Raw genomic sequence first — 16345 nt, 5'->3', positions numbered from 1 at the left:
AGATAAGATAGAAACCATGAATATTTAGTTATATGAGCGGCTCAGCTGAAAGGGAGAATGGGATTTGATTCAAAGGTACCTATTTTATTCTACTTATTCTAGTGGTCCCCCTTCAGGAACTCTCATTTAATGGTTTTAAAATTTAGGACGTGTCTTTATTGTATTTGCACTCCCGCTGTTTATTACGAAGGGTTTAATGGTTGTTGTACGACGTAATATCATCTTAAACATACGAAACTAAAATGAGAAATTTTTATCTCTAGGGAAAGGCCAATAGAAGTATGTGAAACACACGGATTTCAGAAGTTATTCTTTAGAGGAATGATGAAAGAAGACAATTTGCTTGACCACATTTTCAGCGTAATATTTTCAGGTAAAGTGTGATGCAAGATTTCTAATTTTACCTTAAGGCGTTGCGCGGTGAAGAAACCTATAACGTAAGAAAAATAATTTATTTGGAAAAGCAAAGTGTCTTCTTTCATCATGAAGGTTTTCCCCATTTTCCGCCTGACTCCGTGTTATTTGCTTGAATGGAATGCTTGAAAATGGCTTGAAATGAAGTCCCAACGGAGAGTGACTATATGAAGATCATTTGCAGCCAATTATCGCTTGACATTAACCTCTAGGCATGAAAGGAAATTTATCTTCCATGATCTGAAATCCACCTCGACTCTAAAACGATAATAATTTTCAACTGCTTTTTTCGGGCCTGGAACAATTAAAAATCCATTCACGTATAGAAATAATTTCGTTTAAAGCTCAGATTTAAATTTTTTGTTCTGTGATTTGGTCAGTGATTCAAATTAAAATGTAATCAATAATAATGCCACCTTTATGTACCTCCATTAACCAATCCACAAAACAATCGAAAATCGGGAGACGCTGCATTCGCCAGTTGTTTACAATCAGTGTTCGGTGAAATCTTCTGAGCACTTCAGGCAACGGGGAATATTGTGTCTACTCAAAAAGGATCCTTTGCAGCATTAATAAACTGCCTTCAATTATTTCTTATCTGTACTCTCGAGTTGTCTTTATGAGTTCATTTCAATGGATGTCAATGAAATCGAAAAGTTACTCTCCTGAGAAATTCATGATTTCTTCGCCGAAAAAGCAAAACCGAAGGATGTCCTCTCATCACGGTTCACCATATTCGTCTGGCTATATGCAAGACGAATATGATTTCGACGATGATAATAACGATGAGGACTACGAAGATGATCGGGATCATGAAGAACGTGACGAAAGTGATGAAGGTATGCATGGAGGCGGCTGACCAATAAGGTATTTGTCATTACAGGTAAACATTATTCTGTGTAAAATATTCTCTTCCTTTTTAGATACCGAAGAAGCGAGCGAAACGGATATGGGAAAATCGGAGGAGTACACGGAAATCAAAGACCAGTAAGTGTTTTTCCAGTCTGTGATTTACCTCGTTTGAATGTATTGAATGCAACGTTTTTTTTTTTAAATTTTAGAATGTACCAGGACAAGTTAGCCACCCTGAAAAAGCAGTTGCAACAGCTTAAAGATGGGACGCATACAGAGTACAACAGGAAACTGAAGAAACTGGATATTGCGTGCAAAGAAAGGTTAGTTTGAATAATAGTTACAATATGCACTAAAAACATTGCATTAGAATATTGAACCTGTCAATGAACCAATGATTTTTCAGGTTGCGGCTTAATGCTATTTGGAAAGAATACGAAATAGAATGCGTTGAAAGGGATTATGTTAACGAGAAGAAAGCGGCGGCAAAGGAATTTGAAGAGAAGAAAATTGAACTGCGAGAAAATCTTATATCAGATCTAGAAGAAAAGCGGAAAATAATTGAAGCTGAGCGGCATACGATGGAACTCACAGGAGATTCAATGGAGGTATGGCTGCTCATCCATCATTGGTGCCTAATTTATTTTTAATCTTATGGATCTAATTGTTTGATTGAGATAGTATGTTATGAATAGTACATATAAAATTGCTCTAATATCCAATAAAATGTATAGGATTCCCCAGACCTTGGCAGGCATTGTATGTATTGTACAAATATTTAAATACCCAATTGATCAAATTAATAACTCAATCATAATAACATGTCATCAAATAATTCACTGTATGAATAACTATTATTTGGGAAATTTGAACCATTTCACAGTATTATCTTTATACAGGAGTAGTATTCCTTTATTGGAAATGGAATAATCTTTTAATCTGTTGCACTGTGGTCTTGGACCTATGAATAGTAAACCTCTAATGAAGAGATATCATAAAAAACACTTAAGAATTTGAATTATATCAGTGTTAAGTGCTCAGAAAATTAATCTAGTCATAATAAAAGCTGATTGAGGAAAGCGACAGACTTCAAAATTTATGTTGACATATAAGGGGAGAGTGATTGACTACTGGTTTTAAGAGGTTGAAAGTATAAAACCATACTTTCAGGGTATGGCCTGTTCCATTCCTCATAGAATATGTGGTTCTCCAGAAAATCATATTGTTTAAGTTTAGCAAGAGAAGCCCAGAGGCATCACCCTCGGTTAGGATTCTTCCCCTCTCGCTAGCCCTTCAAAATAAAAACTACATGATTTGCCCTCAAATCCACCATGGTACCTTATTATTATATGCCTATGCCTAGTTACTAGTATGATGCTGTATTATTAGGCACCAGCACTCAAGGAGTGGTGCATACACTTAATCCATAAAACAAAAGTTTGCAATCCAGGGAAGTATTTTATCTATCCAAATGCATCAAACCAATCCCCTGTGATTGAGAAGCAAATATTTTTCTAAGCATAATATGGGTGGGGCAAAAAGTCATTTTCAGGGCTCATCTCTTATTGTGGCATGTCTTGGACAATTGGATTTCATTTCTCTTTGATGAAATTCTATTACTTTGTTCACTTTACTACCCCTGTAATAGAGAGGTGCGACTAAACACCAACCCTCCATGCCAGCATGTTTAGTAAGTGGAGGAATATAGAAAATGATGGAGGAAAAGGTAGACTTTAAAGAGGAATTCATAAACAATCCATTGAGGAAGTGACAACCATATTCTGAAATGGGAAGTTGTAAGCCAAACCATATTGAGGTTTGTGAAAAGCAAAGTGAAAATAGCCACCAGTTTAAATGAAATAAGCTTATTAAGTTATTCATTACTTATTGACTTAACCAGTGTTTTCTCATGCATCATTTAAATTCTGTTTCAAGTTCTTTTCTAGCATATTCTCATAGAAATAAATGACTGGATGTAATAACCTGATTTACCTTTGCAGAGCCCTTTGCTATTATCATTTTATCATTGTGCTAGTTTAAAATATTAGTTTTAATCAGAAAATAAAATAGTATACCTGATTTATCAGTATTTGAAAATGCCCTATCCAAAATTTGAAATTGGTGAAGAGCATTTTGTGGGCCCTCCTCATTGTCTTTCCATATCTGCAGAGCATTCTAGGAATAATGGTAGGGTTCCATTTTAATTTATCCATAAAATTCGATTCTTCACAAAATTTTATTTTGCAGGTTTTCCCTTTTCTGAATTCAATTTTGGAGAATACAGGTGTGTGCATCCATATTAGGGAGTTTTCTTTACCACCGAACAGTATTTCGAGAAAATAAACTTTAGAGATGGGTAAGAAAAGGAGAGGAAAACATTCCTTTTAACATGGCAGTGTTGGAATATCTATAGTCACTGACACATCCATTATTATTCAAATGACATCAACAGATGATGGCCCTCCCTTTTCAACATCCCACCAATGACCAATTCCCAAAGGACACCCTTTGAGTGCGTTGATGCCGGCTTTTCCTCAAGTACCTTGATTTCCCCATTAATTGTGTCAGCTCTCGACACCTTATTTATCTTCAATTCTTTCATTTCTCTATCAAATTTACTTCTTAGGACATAAGTGTAGCTCAATCATCTTTGTCCACCTTGCCCACATCTTTCATTGTATGAATTTTCAATGGTTTTGACCCTTGATATAGTTCTTCATTATACTCCTTCCATATACAGGGTTCGTCCGGAAAATAAGTGTACTGAGCTCAGGAAAAAAAATTTATTACACTTTTACATATCTTAAGCTAATATTCCTCAAAATAGGACCCTTGTGAGTCGATACACTTGTTCCAGCGGCGTTCCCATTCCTGGAACGCTCCCGCGAAGGCATCATCGGGAACCTCTCGAAGACTCGTCGTCGACCTCTTCTCTGCCCTCCACGAACATCTTGTGCCACCGAAAGATCATGTTTCTGGACATGGCTGACTCCCCGTAAGCCTGGTTAATCAATCACACCGACAGTTTCGGTAGACGATTTCCCAAGCTTTACCGCAAATTTGATGGAATAACGTTGCTTCGGCATCGCGTTCCATGACGTGGGTCGAGCGTGGAGGTTCGCGTTAACAGAGCTCCTCACTACACCACAGCTCAGAGCCAACTGCCTTTTTCAGCGTCGCTTGCCAACATACCCCCCTCCAATCACAGCCCGTCAGAGCGGTGCTGGGCACGCCTGGAGCGGCGTGCCCAGCCCAGGAGTCAGTACACTTATTTTCCGGACGAACCCTGTATCTCTACAGTTTCTGTATTTGGTTTCTCTCACTCCAAATTGACTTTCACTAACTTATGTGTGTATGCTCTTTTATTGTTTCTCGTTTTCATGTTATTGTGAGTTTCTTCATAGCAGTTTTCAATCCACTCCTTTGATTCTCAAATGACTTGGTTTCTGTAATATTTGTGTAGTGTCTTCTCACCTTGGTTTTTTTGGTTAATTTGTTTTCTTCTTTCTTCGATAAACTCCCATTTTCTCATTTAATCGAGGTTGTTAGGTTTTCCATACTCTTGTAAGCAAGTTGCTCTGCTACTACTTCTTCAATCGCCTTCTTCAGATCAAAATGAATCTTTCCCTTAATATATTTTTTTGCTTTAGGGTTTTTTGTATTTTATTACATTTTTTACCCTCTTTATCTTTTTATATTGCTTTCAATGCCAGGTAGGTTGTGGTCACTGTTTATATTTGGCCATGGTAGCACTTGTACTGTTTCAACCGATTCTTGAACATTTCTTTGACCAATATAAATTTGATTGGCTTTCAGGATCTGTCCCCAGGAATCTTACATGTATCATATTCACCTATTTCGTTCAAAGATTGTTTGCCACTAGCATGTTCGTCTTAACTCTGATAATTCCAAGAAACTGTGGGAGAAGCCTCTACAGTAACTTTTAACGGAGTCATCCACTAAATGTGCAATTCAGAGTGTAAAATTCATTCTCTTTGACCAGGATTTGAACCTGATTGATTCAAATGATTTTTACACCCTGAAATTGTTGCATTAACTCTTCTAGTTTCTCTCCTTTGGTATTTCATTTCCCTACCCTGAACTGCCCAATGCTGCTTCTGCCTTTGCACTCTACACAGAATTTCAATCACCCATTATGATTATGATGTTCTTTTCCTCTTTCTTTTTACTTTCTTGCATATACTTTATAAATTTCTTCTTCTGTGTGGCTGGTCATTGACATGTACACTGCACTATCCCTGTATTGATGGGATCTCCTTTTACCTCAACCATGAGGATCATCTCATTAAATTTCCAACATGCTTTTATACTTCTTCCCTATTCCTTTTTCAGTGTGAGGCCACTCTTGTCATCTTCTGAATATCTTCTAGATGTATGACTCTAGTTTTAATTGCTTCAGAAGTCATCTGCCCCAGCCTATTTAGTTTTTATAACACCTGATATGAATATCTTTATCTGTAGCTCAACCCTAGCCATCTCTATCTTCACATTTTCCTGTTCCAATTGATGTTTCCATCTCAGTAATCTCCACCCAGAGATCCGAGAAGGGGACTATTTTACCTCTGGAATATTTCACCGGGAGGAATTCCATCATATTATACTCTATGTAAGTTTGGATTGTCTAGGGAATCTTTTGTGGTGGTTTCCCATTGTCTTCCACATCATGGTGCCTCATATGGAATGAGTATAAAGTAGCTAGATGGTATATTTATTTTATCTGTAGTGCCAAAACTCCATTATTAGACCATATATTGTATTCTGTGAAAAATTATATGAAATGCAATGTCTTTTGATTTGGTATTGTTCTTATTTGATATCTTGTAGGTTAATTTTCTTGTTGTATTTTAGAGGAGCTGAGTAATTATATTTTTTTTCCAGGGCATCATAGAAATTGGCTCTAGCATGGGAGTAAAATAATTTTCTGGTTTCTATTCACAATAATTTAATATGGCTATTACAGTTATATCTTGTTATTTTCTTCTGTGGATTTGGAAGGAAAGGTGAAGCCCCCAATAACTTTCATTACCTGGAAGATATGAGGGGGGACCCAAAAGTAATTGGAATTGGGCTGCGGTGGGGGGAAGCCTTTGTTCGGCCGGTTGTACGTCAGGCTCATGCCTCCTGCCACAGTATGCGCAGCGCCATCGCTGTGACTGGATCAGTCCGTCCATGAGAGCTGTTTCAGAGAAACAACTTTTTTCATTTCAGCGAAAAACTTGATGGTTGATTATCAAGAGCAATGCACTGCAGTGCAATTTTGTTTCCTGTTGGGGAAATCAGCCGCGGAAACTGTTGTAATGCTCAAGACTGCTTTTGGGGAAGCTACCCTAAGCAAAACCAGAGTCTACGAGTGGTTTATACGTTTTAAAATAGGTGAAATGTCAATTGAAGACCAACCCTGTTCAGGCCACCCTTCAACATCAACAACTGACGAAAACATCAACAAAATCAATGCCCTCATTCGTGGAGACCATTGCAGAACCATTGATCAACTCTGTGAGATGTCTGGAGTGTCATGGAGTTCAATTCAGAGGATTCTATCTGAAAATTTGATTATGAAAAGGTTTGCAGTCAAATTTGTCCCTCACCATCTCACTAACGAGCAAAGGGAGCGTCGAGTTCAGCCATGTTTTGAGCTTCAAAATCAGCTCGAAGAGGACCCTGATTTTTTTCCAAGTTGATTAATGGTGATGAATCGTGGTGCTATGGATACAATCCTGAAACAAAACAGCAATCAATCCAATGGAAGACAGCTGGCTCTCCTCATCCAAAAAAAGCTCGCCAAGTGAAATCAAAAATCAAGACAATGCTCATTTGTTTCTTCGGTTGCAGAGGTATTGTGCACTTTTAGTCCGTTCCCCCGGGTCAGGCTGTCAACCAGAAGTTTTACCTGGAGGTTTTGAAGAGATTGAGGGAGAGTATCCGGAAGAAAAGAGCAGATCTTTGGCACACAGGCGACTGGTTCTTCCATCATGACAATGCGCCAGCTCAAACCGCCCCATCCATGATGCAGTTTTAAACAAAAAAAACGGCATGGCGTCAATTTTCCACCCCCCTACTCACCGGATTTAGCTCCCTGTGACTTCTTTTTGTTCCCCAGACTCATAAAGGACATGAAAGGAAAGCGTTTTGACACTGTGGATGAGGTAAAACAAAAATCGCTAGAAGGCCTAAAGGGCATCCCGATAAATGAATTTCAGAAATGTTTCGAACAATGGAAGCATCGTTTGAGGAAGTGCATTGTGGTCAATGGGGAATACTTTGAAGGCGAACAAAATTTAATGAAAATATATTGAGAACTAAATAATCGATAACAACATTCCTGTTATTTTTGGGTCCCCCCCATATTTTGCATGGTGTTGGTCACCTTCTTTTGCGGTCCTTTAATATCATTCCAGTCTTGGGGCAGGGAAAGTGACATCTAACCTAAACACCAAAAAGGAATGAATCGGACTGAAGTTTAGTCATGAAAGCCATCTTTAATGTGTGCCAAGTTGGAAACAGGCTTGATTATTATAATACTGAAAAGTTGAAGTTTTTGGTGATTCAATGACAAAAATATTTTATTAATCCAGCATGAACTTCAGAAGATATTAGATAGTACAAATATGTTGGATTTGGCCTTCTGGCCATTTGCATTTAAACTGGAGGATCTGAGCTCTTATTTAGTTTGTTATTTCAACGTACCTGACATTTATTTATTTTCTGCTAATCACTGCTTTTTCTTTTTCCTGCTGGCATATTGTACACAATGAGACTTTAAGTATGATAATTGATGTCTGAAGAGGCCCTGTTTTCACCATTAATAGCAGGTATAACAGTCTTCCTTTATAATTGTGTTCATCTGTGAGTTTCCCCATTTGATTCCAGGGTAATTTTCTGTGCTGTTGCTTTACTAAGGAATATAATCTTGATATTCATCTTGGTGGTTTGTAATTTAAAATACACTCGTTGAGTCAGCTTTGTGTTTATTTTAAAAGTCAATTTTTGTGTCTTAAACCCATATTAATGCTAACCTTCCAGCTCTGGGGGTATCTAAGAACTCTTTGATGTAGAAATTTCCTGTGTGATTTTTGGTGTAGGAGACTCCTTAGGACCTTCTAGACCTAGAAAATCACACAGGAAATTGTACCTTATAAGAACCTAATCTATTCATTTTTTATTTTATTGCATTTGCTGAGTGTTACTGGGAGCTAGAATTAAAATGTCTTAATTACTTAATTATTACAGCTAACTTGTTTCAGTGAAGTGTCAATGGACCCTCTCTGAATAGTTGTAAAAATCCAAAAGTCACGAGAATGATAGAAGTGATTTACCATGAATTTTGGTTTACCTCTTTGCTACTATCTCTATGTACTTATTTTTCTTTAGTATGTGTCTTTGATTGAAATTTTACTGTTATTTTTGTGTGACATGGTAGGTTAACAGGTATTTAAGATTGAATTTGTGAATTTTTTATTCAAGTTGTACCTTCTGTGGACTTGCATGCATGCAATTGTGGAAGAGAAGAGTTTTGATATTACTGTTTTGTTTAGAATATATCTATGAAAGTTTTTCTTGACTCTCCAGGCTCCTGGAAGTATTTTATGAGCCATGCAGTGATGATTCCATGTGTAATTTCTATCAAACACTGTGGATGGCATGGTTTTAATTCTTTTTAGTGTTATTATTGTTATGGTTGTTGTTGAGTGTTTTTAATGGTGAGAAGGAGGCTAAGCCATCAAAGCACCAAAAAGTTCATTGTGTTTGTGTGGAATATTCAAGTTAACATACAATACTTTTTGATTGTTGCTTCCTTGTAACAGTCCGTTTTAGTTCTTTACCGCATGAATTTTAATTTTTGTAAATAACAATATCTTTGGCAAATTATTTCAGACTTAGTGAATATTGGAACATGAAAGATTTACCTATGAATTAGTTTAAGAATCATAAAGAAATGACAAAGTAATTTAACTTTGTTTTACCATTGTCAGACTTTGTGTCCAGAGGAATTTTCACCTTAATTTTGCACCCCCAATTTTTATACCTCCAAATTTAATACATGCCAAATTCTTGTTTGGCCTAGTTGCAAAATCCTTTTACCTCCTCCTTTGCATTTTCTATGGGTTTTTCGGTGTATCTAGATTCCCTGCAGCAATTTTGTATTGTATTTTCTCTAATGCCCAGTCATAGTAAGGTATGCAGTATGGACAAGATCTTAAAAAGCTTACTCTTACTTCACAGCCATAACCTTCCCAATGACCATAGATATAATATTTAAGTTTGGATTCATACAAATTAGTCATTATTCCCAATCAGTCAAAACTCTCTTTGCTGATATGGCCAGAACAATGTTATATCAATAAAGTCCCTTAAAGATTTTGCCCAGTTGCAGCGACATTTTAAGTGGGATTGCCTAAAATGAGACTATGTTACCTTTGCTTTGTATTTGTATAAAGTAAAGAGTTCTGATCTACTGTGTAGTCCCACTGGTCACTATAGTTATAAATGTGATATTGTGTCATGCACAGCACAACAACTGGAGCTGGTGACAATAAATGAATTAGTGGACACTATGTGATCTGTTGTAGGCTTGTTTGCTTTTTAGTAGCTCATTATCTATTTTATGTATATATCTGCCCAATTATTCCAATATGACCCACCAACCTTGTTACTCAATTCCCCCAAGACCAAATAGGATTCACTCTTTTTGAGCCAACCAATAATAAACTTTGTCCCAGCTCAATTGACCACATTTATTCATTGCCTATTCTTGTACTTTTACATCAAGATGAAGATAATTTAGAAAATAAGATTTTTAATTCTCCTGAATTGAAAGTTTACTGAAAATACATGGATTTGTGTTGTTCATTTTCCTCTCTGTTAGCAGCAATTCCTGAACTGGTTTTAAAACATATAATTTTGATGCAAGATAATATACTTATCCCCTGATATTGATGATGATTACTCTCAAATTGGAGGAGCAAAGGCATCAGCAGTAGAAAATAGTTTTCCGCTATCTCTGAAGATCTTTTTCAGTGAATTAATGAGGATTAATTGATTGATTGATGAAATACATTGTAGTGTTCCCCTCAACATTCTCTTGAAAGAGGCCGATAGACAAACACATTGTGCAACATTCACGCCATTCTTTTTCTGTTCGTTTCTCTGTTTCTGATGGAACAACCAAATTCAACTGCATTATAGATGTAATAATTTTTGAACTGTTATTTGATACCTTTCATGACCGAGGCTGTATGCTTAGTTCTGCCTTTGCAGGAACAGGTCACTTAAAAATTCTGTGTCTATCATGCACCTGCATCTCATGTGTAAGCACATAATGTTTAGTCTAATCTCAGTATTGCTAATGGCCAGTCTTGTGTTTGCATTTATGTAGGTGAAACCAGTGATGACACGTAAGCTGAGGCGGCGTCCAAATGATCCCATACCAGTGCCTGAAAAAAGAAGGAAAGCTCCTCCTGCACAGCTGAATTACCTTTTGGATGAAAAGGAAATTGAAGGAGACTTGAAAATCATTAGTCGGGGAAAATTACCCTCATTTGGTGGTGTTGGCCAGGGAGGTGGCAATACAGGATCTCTTTCCAGTGGAGGGATAGGAAGTGTGGGATCCCTAAGAAGGCCAGGTTTGTCAAAGCTTAAATAAAATAATTAATTTTTTCCCCGTATAACTTCACAAATTTTAATAATTTTTAACTTGTCAACTGAAATTAGTCTTTGATGTAATATTCTGTATAAAATTGCATCTTTAGTCATCAAAGCTATTATATTTAACATTCAGAAAATATGGTTTGTAAAATGAAGGAAGGACTTTCTTCTTTTTGACAGGGGCCCTAAATTCTTGTGATAACTCAATTGCAGATACTAGGATTGAAGATGGAAAGTTGCTGTATGAAAGAAGATGGTGAGTTTATTTTATTGCTTTACACCCCTGAAGGGTGTTTGCAGTTTTTACATGACCTCCGTACCTGCAGCAGGACTCGAGAATGCAGCCATTGGGTTAGGGACATGGGTGAACTTTCTTCCTATTTTATCCAGCCTGATGATAGTTTTGATTTTTGGAATCCATCACTCACAGTAAATATTCTTGAAAAACTGCCACTATCACCAAAATAAGGTATAAGTATCTAAGTGTAAAAAGAGAAAACTCTCCTCCTCCTGACATATTTTAAGTCAACTTAGGAATATTTTTAGAATAGGAAAAGGATTTCAGTCGTGGAACTTATTTATTTATTGACTTCATAGATGACTGAGGAATGAGATGATCCAGTTAAGTTTAAGTATAGCTTCAGTTTAATTAAAAATAGCAATTTTCCACAAAAATGGAATTTTTGTGGAAAATTGCTATTTTTAATTAATCATGATATTCCACCATATCACGCCTGAAACGTCTCTTTTTATAGCTTCAGTGTAATTTTGAAAGCATACTTGGATCGCTACATGTTATACTCACGTTGCTACCTCAACAAATTCAGTGATTTGAAGTTAGACTTTGTGAAAATTCATGCTCACGAAATGGGTACACTTTGTATATTTCGATAATAAAATGTACTATCATACTATGCATCAAAACTGGTAGTGCCATGATAAATTTTAAGTGTGGATATGTACTATGTTTACTCATTCAGTGATGCATCCCCAACATATAATGTTGTGGGTTTAGTGAAGAGGTTTACTAATAGCATAGAAAATGCTAGATGCAACCTCACCTTTTTTCTGAGCATAATGTCTGTTTTACAATAATGTATGGATATTTGCCATGGAATATTTTAATGGAATTTATCGGAATTAAACTCTAAATTTCCTAATTTAAGATTTAAAAAAATGCTCAACAATTCTTCTTAATTCATGATGAATTTCATGCTAATCTATTCAGATAAAATGTAATAACTTGCACCTTTGTTATACAACTTAGCGTGTCATGCCTGATGACAGCTCTAAAAATTGTTGCTTAAATAGCTATGAATTATTACTCATAAGTATGGATCCCTTCCCTATAACAGCAAAGATTGTATGCTTTCATTAGGTTCATAGGTAAACTTTCAGTGAATGCAATGTGATGTAAGGACAGCTAAAAAGGGGGGAGTGTGGTGCTCCATAGTGCTCCACCCCAGTGATCGTATTCTCTGACCTTATTTCCCTTTGTTTGACCAGTAGTTGGTGTCAAGAGCAAAAAACTAGGTACCTGCACCTTAGGTATGAATGCTAGGTACTAGTACTTGATAAGTATAATAGTTTCAGGTTTAACTTTGTGGAATTCCTTCATTATGAGGGTAAAAAGAAACTTAACACTTCCACAATAAAGATTTAATATTTCACAACCATGGTTTCGGTGCTACGCATCATCACCAGGTAACATACATCAACATTTTTTCACCTTATATAGTCTGGCTCTGGGAGTAAGGGAGAGGAGAGGGGGTAAGTTGATTTTAGGTTCAGTAGCCTATTAACTCAACTTACCCCCTTTCCCTTACTCCCCCTACCTTAACCCCTCTGCTTTCCCTTACTCCCCTCATGGAGCCAGACTATATAAGTTGAAAAAATGTTGATGTATGTTACCTGGTGATGATGCGTAGCATCGACTATTGCCATCGGTACTATTTTCAATTAATCATGCATTCTTTTATAATTCCTTTTAATAAATACCATTTTTTCATGCTCTCAAATAAAGGTTTCACCGTGGACAACCAGTTTATGTGGAAGCAAAAGACGTATCTCGTTTTGCAGCTATAATATCTGCAATTGGTACCGAAGCTGTACGTACATTGATTTTTTTACTCCTGTTTGAGCTATTCATATATTTTATTAAATTATTGAAAACCAAAGTAGTAGGCTAGTTTGACCTGTAGTCCAAATGAATGGTCAATTGTCAATACAAAAGCGCATGGTTTTAGTGTTGTTCTTCTATAAATGTTAATGCATAGTATAGAATTTGTTCATAAATAAGTTATTTGTATTTATCCGTATTACTTTTTCAGATATGGGTCAAAAAAACATCTGATGGCAGCAAAGTTAGGATATATGTATCACAGTTGAGCCGTGGAAAATTTTCCATAAAACGGAGGGCATCATAGTTATTTAAATATGTCTAATTTGTTATATTTTGCATTTTTGTATAATATGAGTAAATTGTTTTTTTATATAGTCATGCCTTTTTATTGCTCTTACCTATTTACTTTCCAGACGTTCATTATAGTTGCCTCACAATATGTGGATGTTGGGTCTCAATTTTAACCAGGGATTATATGTTTTTTTTTCATTTTACATGCTTTAGAATCACCATTGGCAGGGATATTCATGGTGCGTTTCAGAAAACTGGTAAATAATAAATCGAGGAATACCTAATTGAAAAATTTTAAATTTGCTAGTGGTTCAAAATACAAGCATATTAGCACTACCCTCCTCTGTTGGTACCATTTCATTCCTAACATCTTTGCTATTGCAAAAATAAAGGTTTCTTTAAATCCTCCATTTTAAATTCTGCCACCTGTGATTTCCGACAGTTTTGCGCCGAGTTTTTCTGTTCCTGCTATTTAACTACTCTTTCTTTGATCAAAGTTTGTTCACTTTAAAAATGTTTAAGACTAAAAATATTTAGTCGTTGAGAATACATGGGTTTATCGTTGATAGAACATTGTTCAATGGCCTTGACCAGAATATCACTGACATATTAAAAAAATAATTTGTAACATAAGCTGTAACACATCAATCAATAAAATTGGGTAAAATTTGCAAAGGCATTGAGTTGTGTAATTAGGAATTCACTGTCACACAGAATCGGATTAGTGATAAAATTCTTCTACTCACATGTCTAATTTTAGTAGTTTCATTAATTAAGCTTTGTCATACTTCGGTGAAAAATAGCCTGTGATCTTTAAGTGAACTATGGCACATCGCGGATACTACGCAATTTTCTTAGCTATTTTACCATATGTTTGTTTGTTGGTCAATTCCTCTTCACTATAATGCATTTCTCTTAATTGTACACATAAGTATAACCATCATATGACATTTTTATAGGCTGCTGACCAAGTGAATACATTATTGTTACTATCCTAGCAAGTTCGTTCGCAAGTTGCAATCATCGGAAAATAGAAAAAGCGAAACTGAGAGTAAGCATTCTTTGACTGTGGCATACTCAAGGGACCACTCTTCCTTGGAACGTCTTTTGAAGGTAGCAATGTGAATGAACACCTTTCAACATAATGATCAACTACCATATCACGACAGCAAATTTTAGAATGGGTATTCCATGAAAATAATTCGAGGGTTGAGAAAACGCACTATTATTAACTCTATGGTCACCATGACTATGTACTGCTGCGATTGAATCTCTCACCAATAAATAATTAACTAAAAGACTTTTGCAGTGGTATCTCATGTCAATTTGTAGAATGATCCATGTACGCGTGAAATTGCAAACTTGACTCCACGCACAAGTGGGAGTATGAGAATTTTTAATGCAGCCAATAGGTGGGGGTGAAGTTTTACTTCACTATGCGCGATTCCATAAGAATATCTTGATGCCGTTAGAAAATGGGCTACTATTTTATTAGTCATTTGTTTTTCGTGCAGTTGTAATCTTGCAATCTTGTAGTGTTAGTCATACTACTTGTTATTTATTTCTCAGGATATATCTTTTTCACTGCAAAGAGCAAGTTTTAAATCATTATTGATTTATTTATCGACAAAAGTTACTTCATGAAAACACGAATAGCCTTCCATGCTAAAATTATCAGACTTCGGCAACGTTATATTATGATGGCGCCTTCATTTGACTAAAATTTGAGTTTTGCCGCCAACGGTTTGGGTGTGAGCGTGAGGTTGATGGTAACTGATTTCTTTGAAGTCATTTAACTTTGAAAGAGCGGTACGTTTTACGCACTGATAACTACCATTCTCCGAACCTTTTTCTTGTACGTTGCTCAATGTTGTTGCGCTAATATTAATTCATCAAACACAAGGATGTAAGGATTCATGTTATTAGGTTAAAATTATGAATGTTTAACTAATTGATTGAACTTCATCGTAGATTGAAATCAGCCCGAGAGAAAATGGATACCTTCAAAACTCCAAAAGCTAAACGGCCTCGAAAATCCCAGTTCACCCCTACTAAGGAGGGTGCTACACCTGTGAAAATTCCTGCTTCGCCGTTTATGGAAAAACTTGGTTGGGGAACTGGTAATTATAAATAATGTTAATTGACATCCGGAATGTTAGTGCCCCAGTGTTTCTAAACTTACAGTTTAGTGCTATCGTCTTTGAATTTTTCTTAGTGACCTGTGTTATTTTCTATTTATTGGTGTTCTTAATTTATCATCCATATAGTTTTATCTCATATCAAAGATTGCCATGTAAACTTATATGAGTTGCCCACTACGTAATCGTTTCATATGTAAGTGTACATAAGCTCTATTACCTTTTCAGCGGTTTCAGTCTACCGTATGGAACGATCACCTAAAGTAGGTTGCATCCGATCCCCCTGGGCAATAAAACGAGTTATCCATAGAAATTCGACGTCGAGGAAGTCAAGGGCTTCGTCTGGTAATGAGATATCAGGTCGTCTTTGTAAAGAAGCTGAGATTCTTAAATCTCTCGATCATCCGAATATAGTAGGGTTCCGTGCATTTACGAAATCAGTAGACGGTCGTTTTACATTGGCAATGGAAGACGGACAACGTTCACTCCTAAGTCTAATAGAGGAGAGGTTGGAAAAAGTGGAAACTAGTTTGCTGCCGGTGGGGTAAGCATTTAGAAGTCGAGGTGTCCAATGAAAAATTGCGTGAGACCATACTGTGCCTGCTGGATAGGAATTGATCGATAAAAAATGTTTTGTTTGCTTCTAGGTCCCATGACGACTCAGGCAATACCGGACAATTAGTACCAGATATGCCATTTCCAGCATGGGCTGTGCTACGTGTAGCTTCAGGGTTGGCCTCTGCTTTGCGCTACCTCCATGAAGAAGCATTGCTCATGCACGGTGACATGAAAAGTGACAACGTTCTAATAAAAGGAGATTTTGATGTAGTTAAGCTGTGTGACTTTGGTGTAAGTAAACTAA

At 36.4% G+C, this 16345-nt stretch overlaps 2 protein-coding genes across 5 annotated transcripts in view; both read left to right on the top strand.

The window, feature by feature from the left end:
- Positions 1 to 903: 903 nt before the first annotated feature.
- LOC139689485 (sin3 histone deacetylase corepressor complex component SDS3) lies at positions 904 to 13428 on the top strand. 2 transcript variants are annotated; one of them, XM_071586638.1, is made up of 8 exons: positions 904 to 1253; positions 1338 to 1401; positions 1476 to 1589; positions 1673 to 1874; positions 10664 to 10910; positions 11146 to 11188; positions 12956 to 13040; positions 13263 to 13428. In XM_071586638.1, exons 1-8 carry the CDS (start codon positions 1034 to 1036, stop codon positions 13356 to 13358), a joined length of 1071 nt encoding a protein of 356 aa, XP_071442739.1. In that variant the 5' UTR covers positions 904 to 1033; the 3' UTR covers positions 13359 to 13428. The 2 variants fall into 2 exon arrangements, with proteins under 2 accessions (XP_071442739.1, XP_071442738.1); XM_071586637.1 differs by having other exon boundaries at positions 11113 to 11188.
- Positions 13429 to 14974: 1546 nt separating this feature from the next.
- Positions 14975 to 16345, top strand: part of LOC139689479 (lymphokine-activated killer T-cell-originated protein kinase) — a 34347-nt gene continuing 32976 nt past the window's right edge. Inside the window, exons 1-4 of one of the 3 annotated variants that reach the window (XM_071586623.1) lie at positions 14975 to 15154; positions 15317 to 15465; positions 15712 to 16027; positions 16131 to 16332. In XM_071586623.1, coding sequence (XP_071442724.1) covers positions 15339 to 15465; positions 15712 to 16027; positions 16131 to 16332 — 645 coding nt within the window. In that variant the 5' untranslated portion in view covers positions 14975 to 15154; positions 15317 to 15338. Of the gene's footprint in view, positions 15201 to 15316; positions 15466 to 15711; positions 16028 to 16130; positions 16333 to 16345 lie in introns of all 3 variants that reach the window. The other 2 variants (XM_071586621.1, XM_071586622.1) reach the window with 2 other exon arrangements.

Source organism: Hetaerina americana, unplaced genomic scaffold (genome assembly GCF_022747635.1).
Source record: "Hetaerina americana unplaced genomic scaffold, ioHetAmer1.1.p SCAF_24, whole genome shotgun sequence".
NCBI classification, from domain to species: domain Eukaryota; kingdom Metazoa; phylum Arthropoda; class Insecta; order Odonata; family Calopterygidae; genus Hetaerina; species Hetaerina americana.
This window is presented reverse-complemented; position numbering and strand designations above follow the sequence as displayed.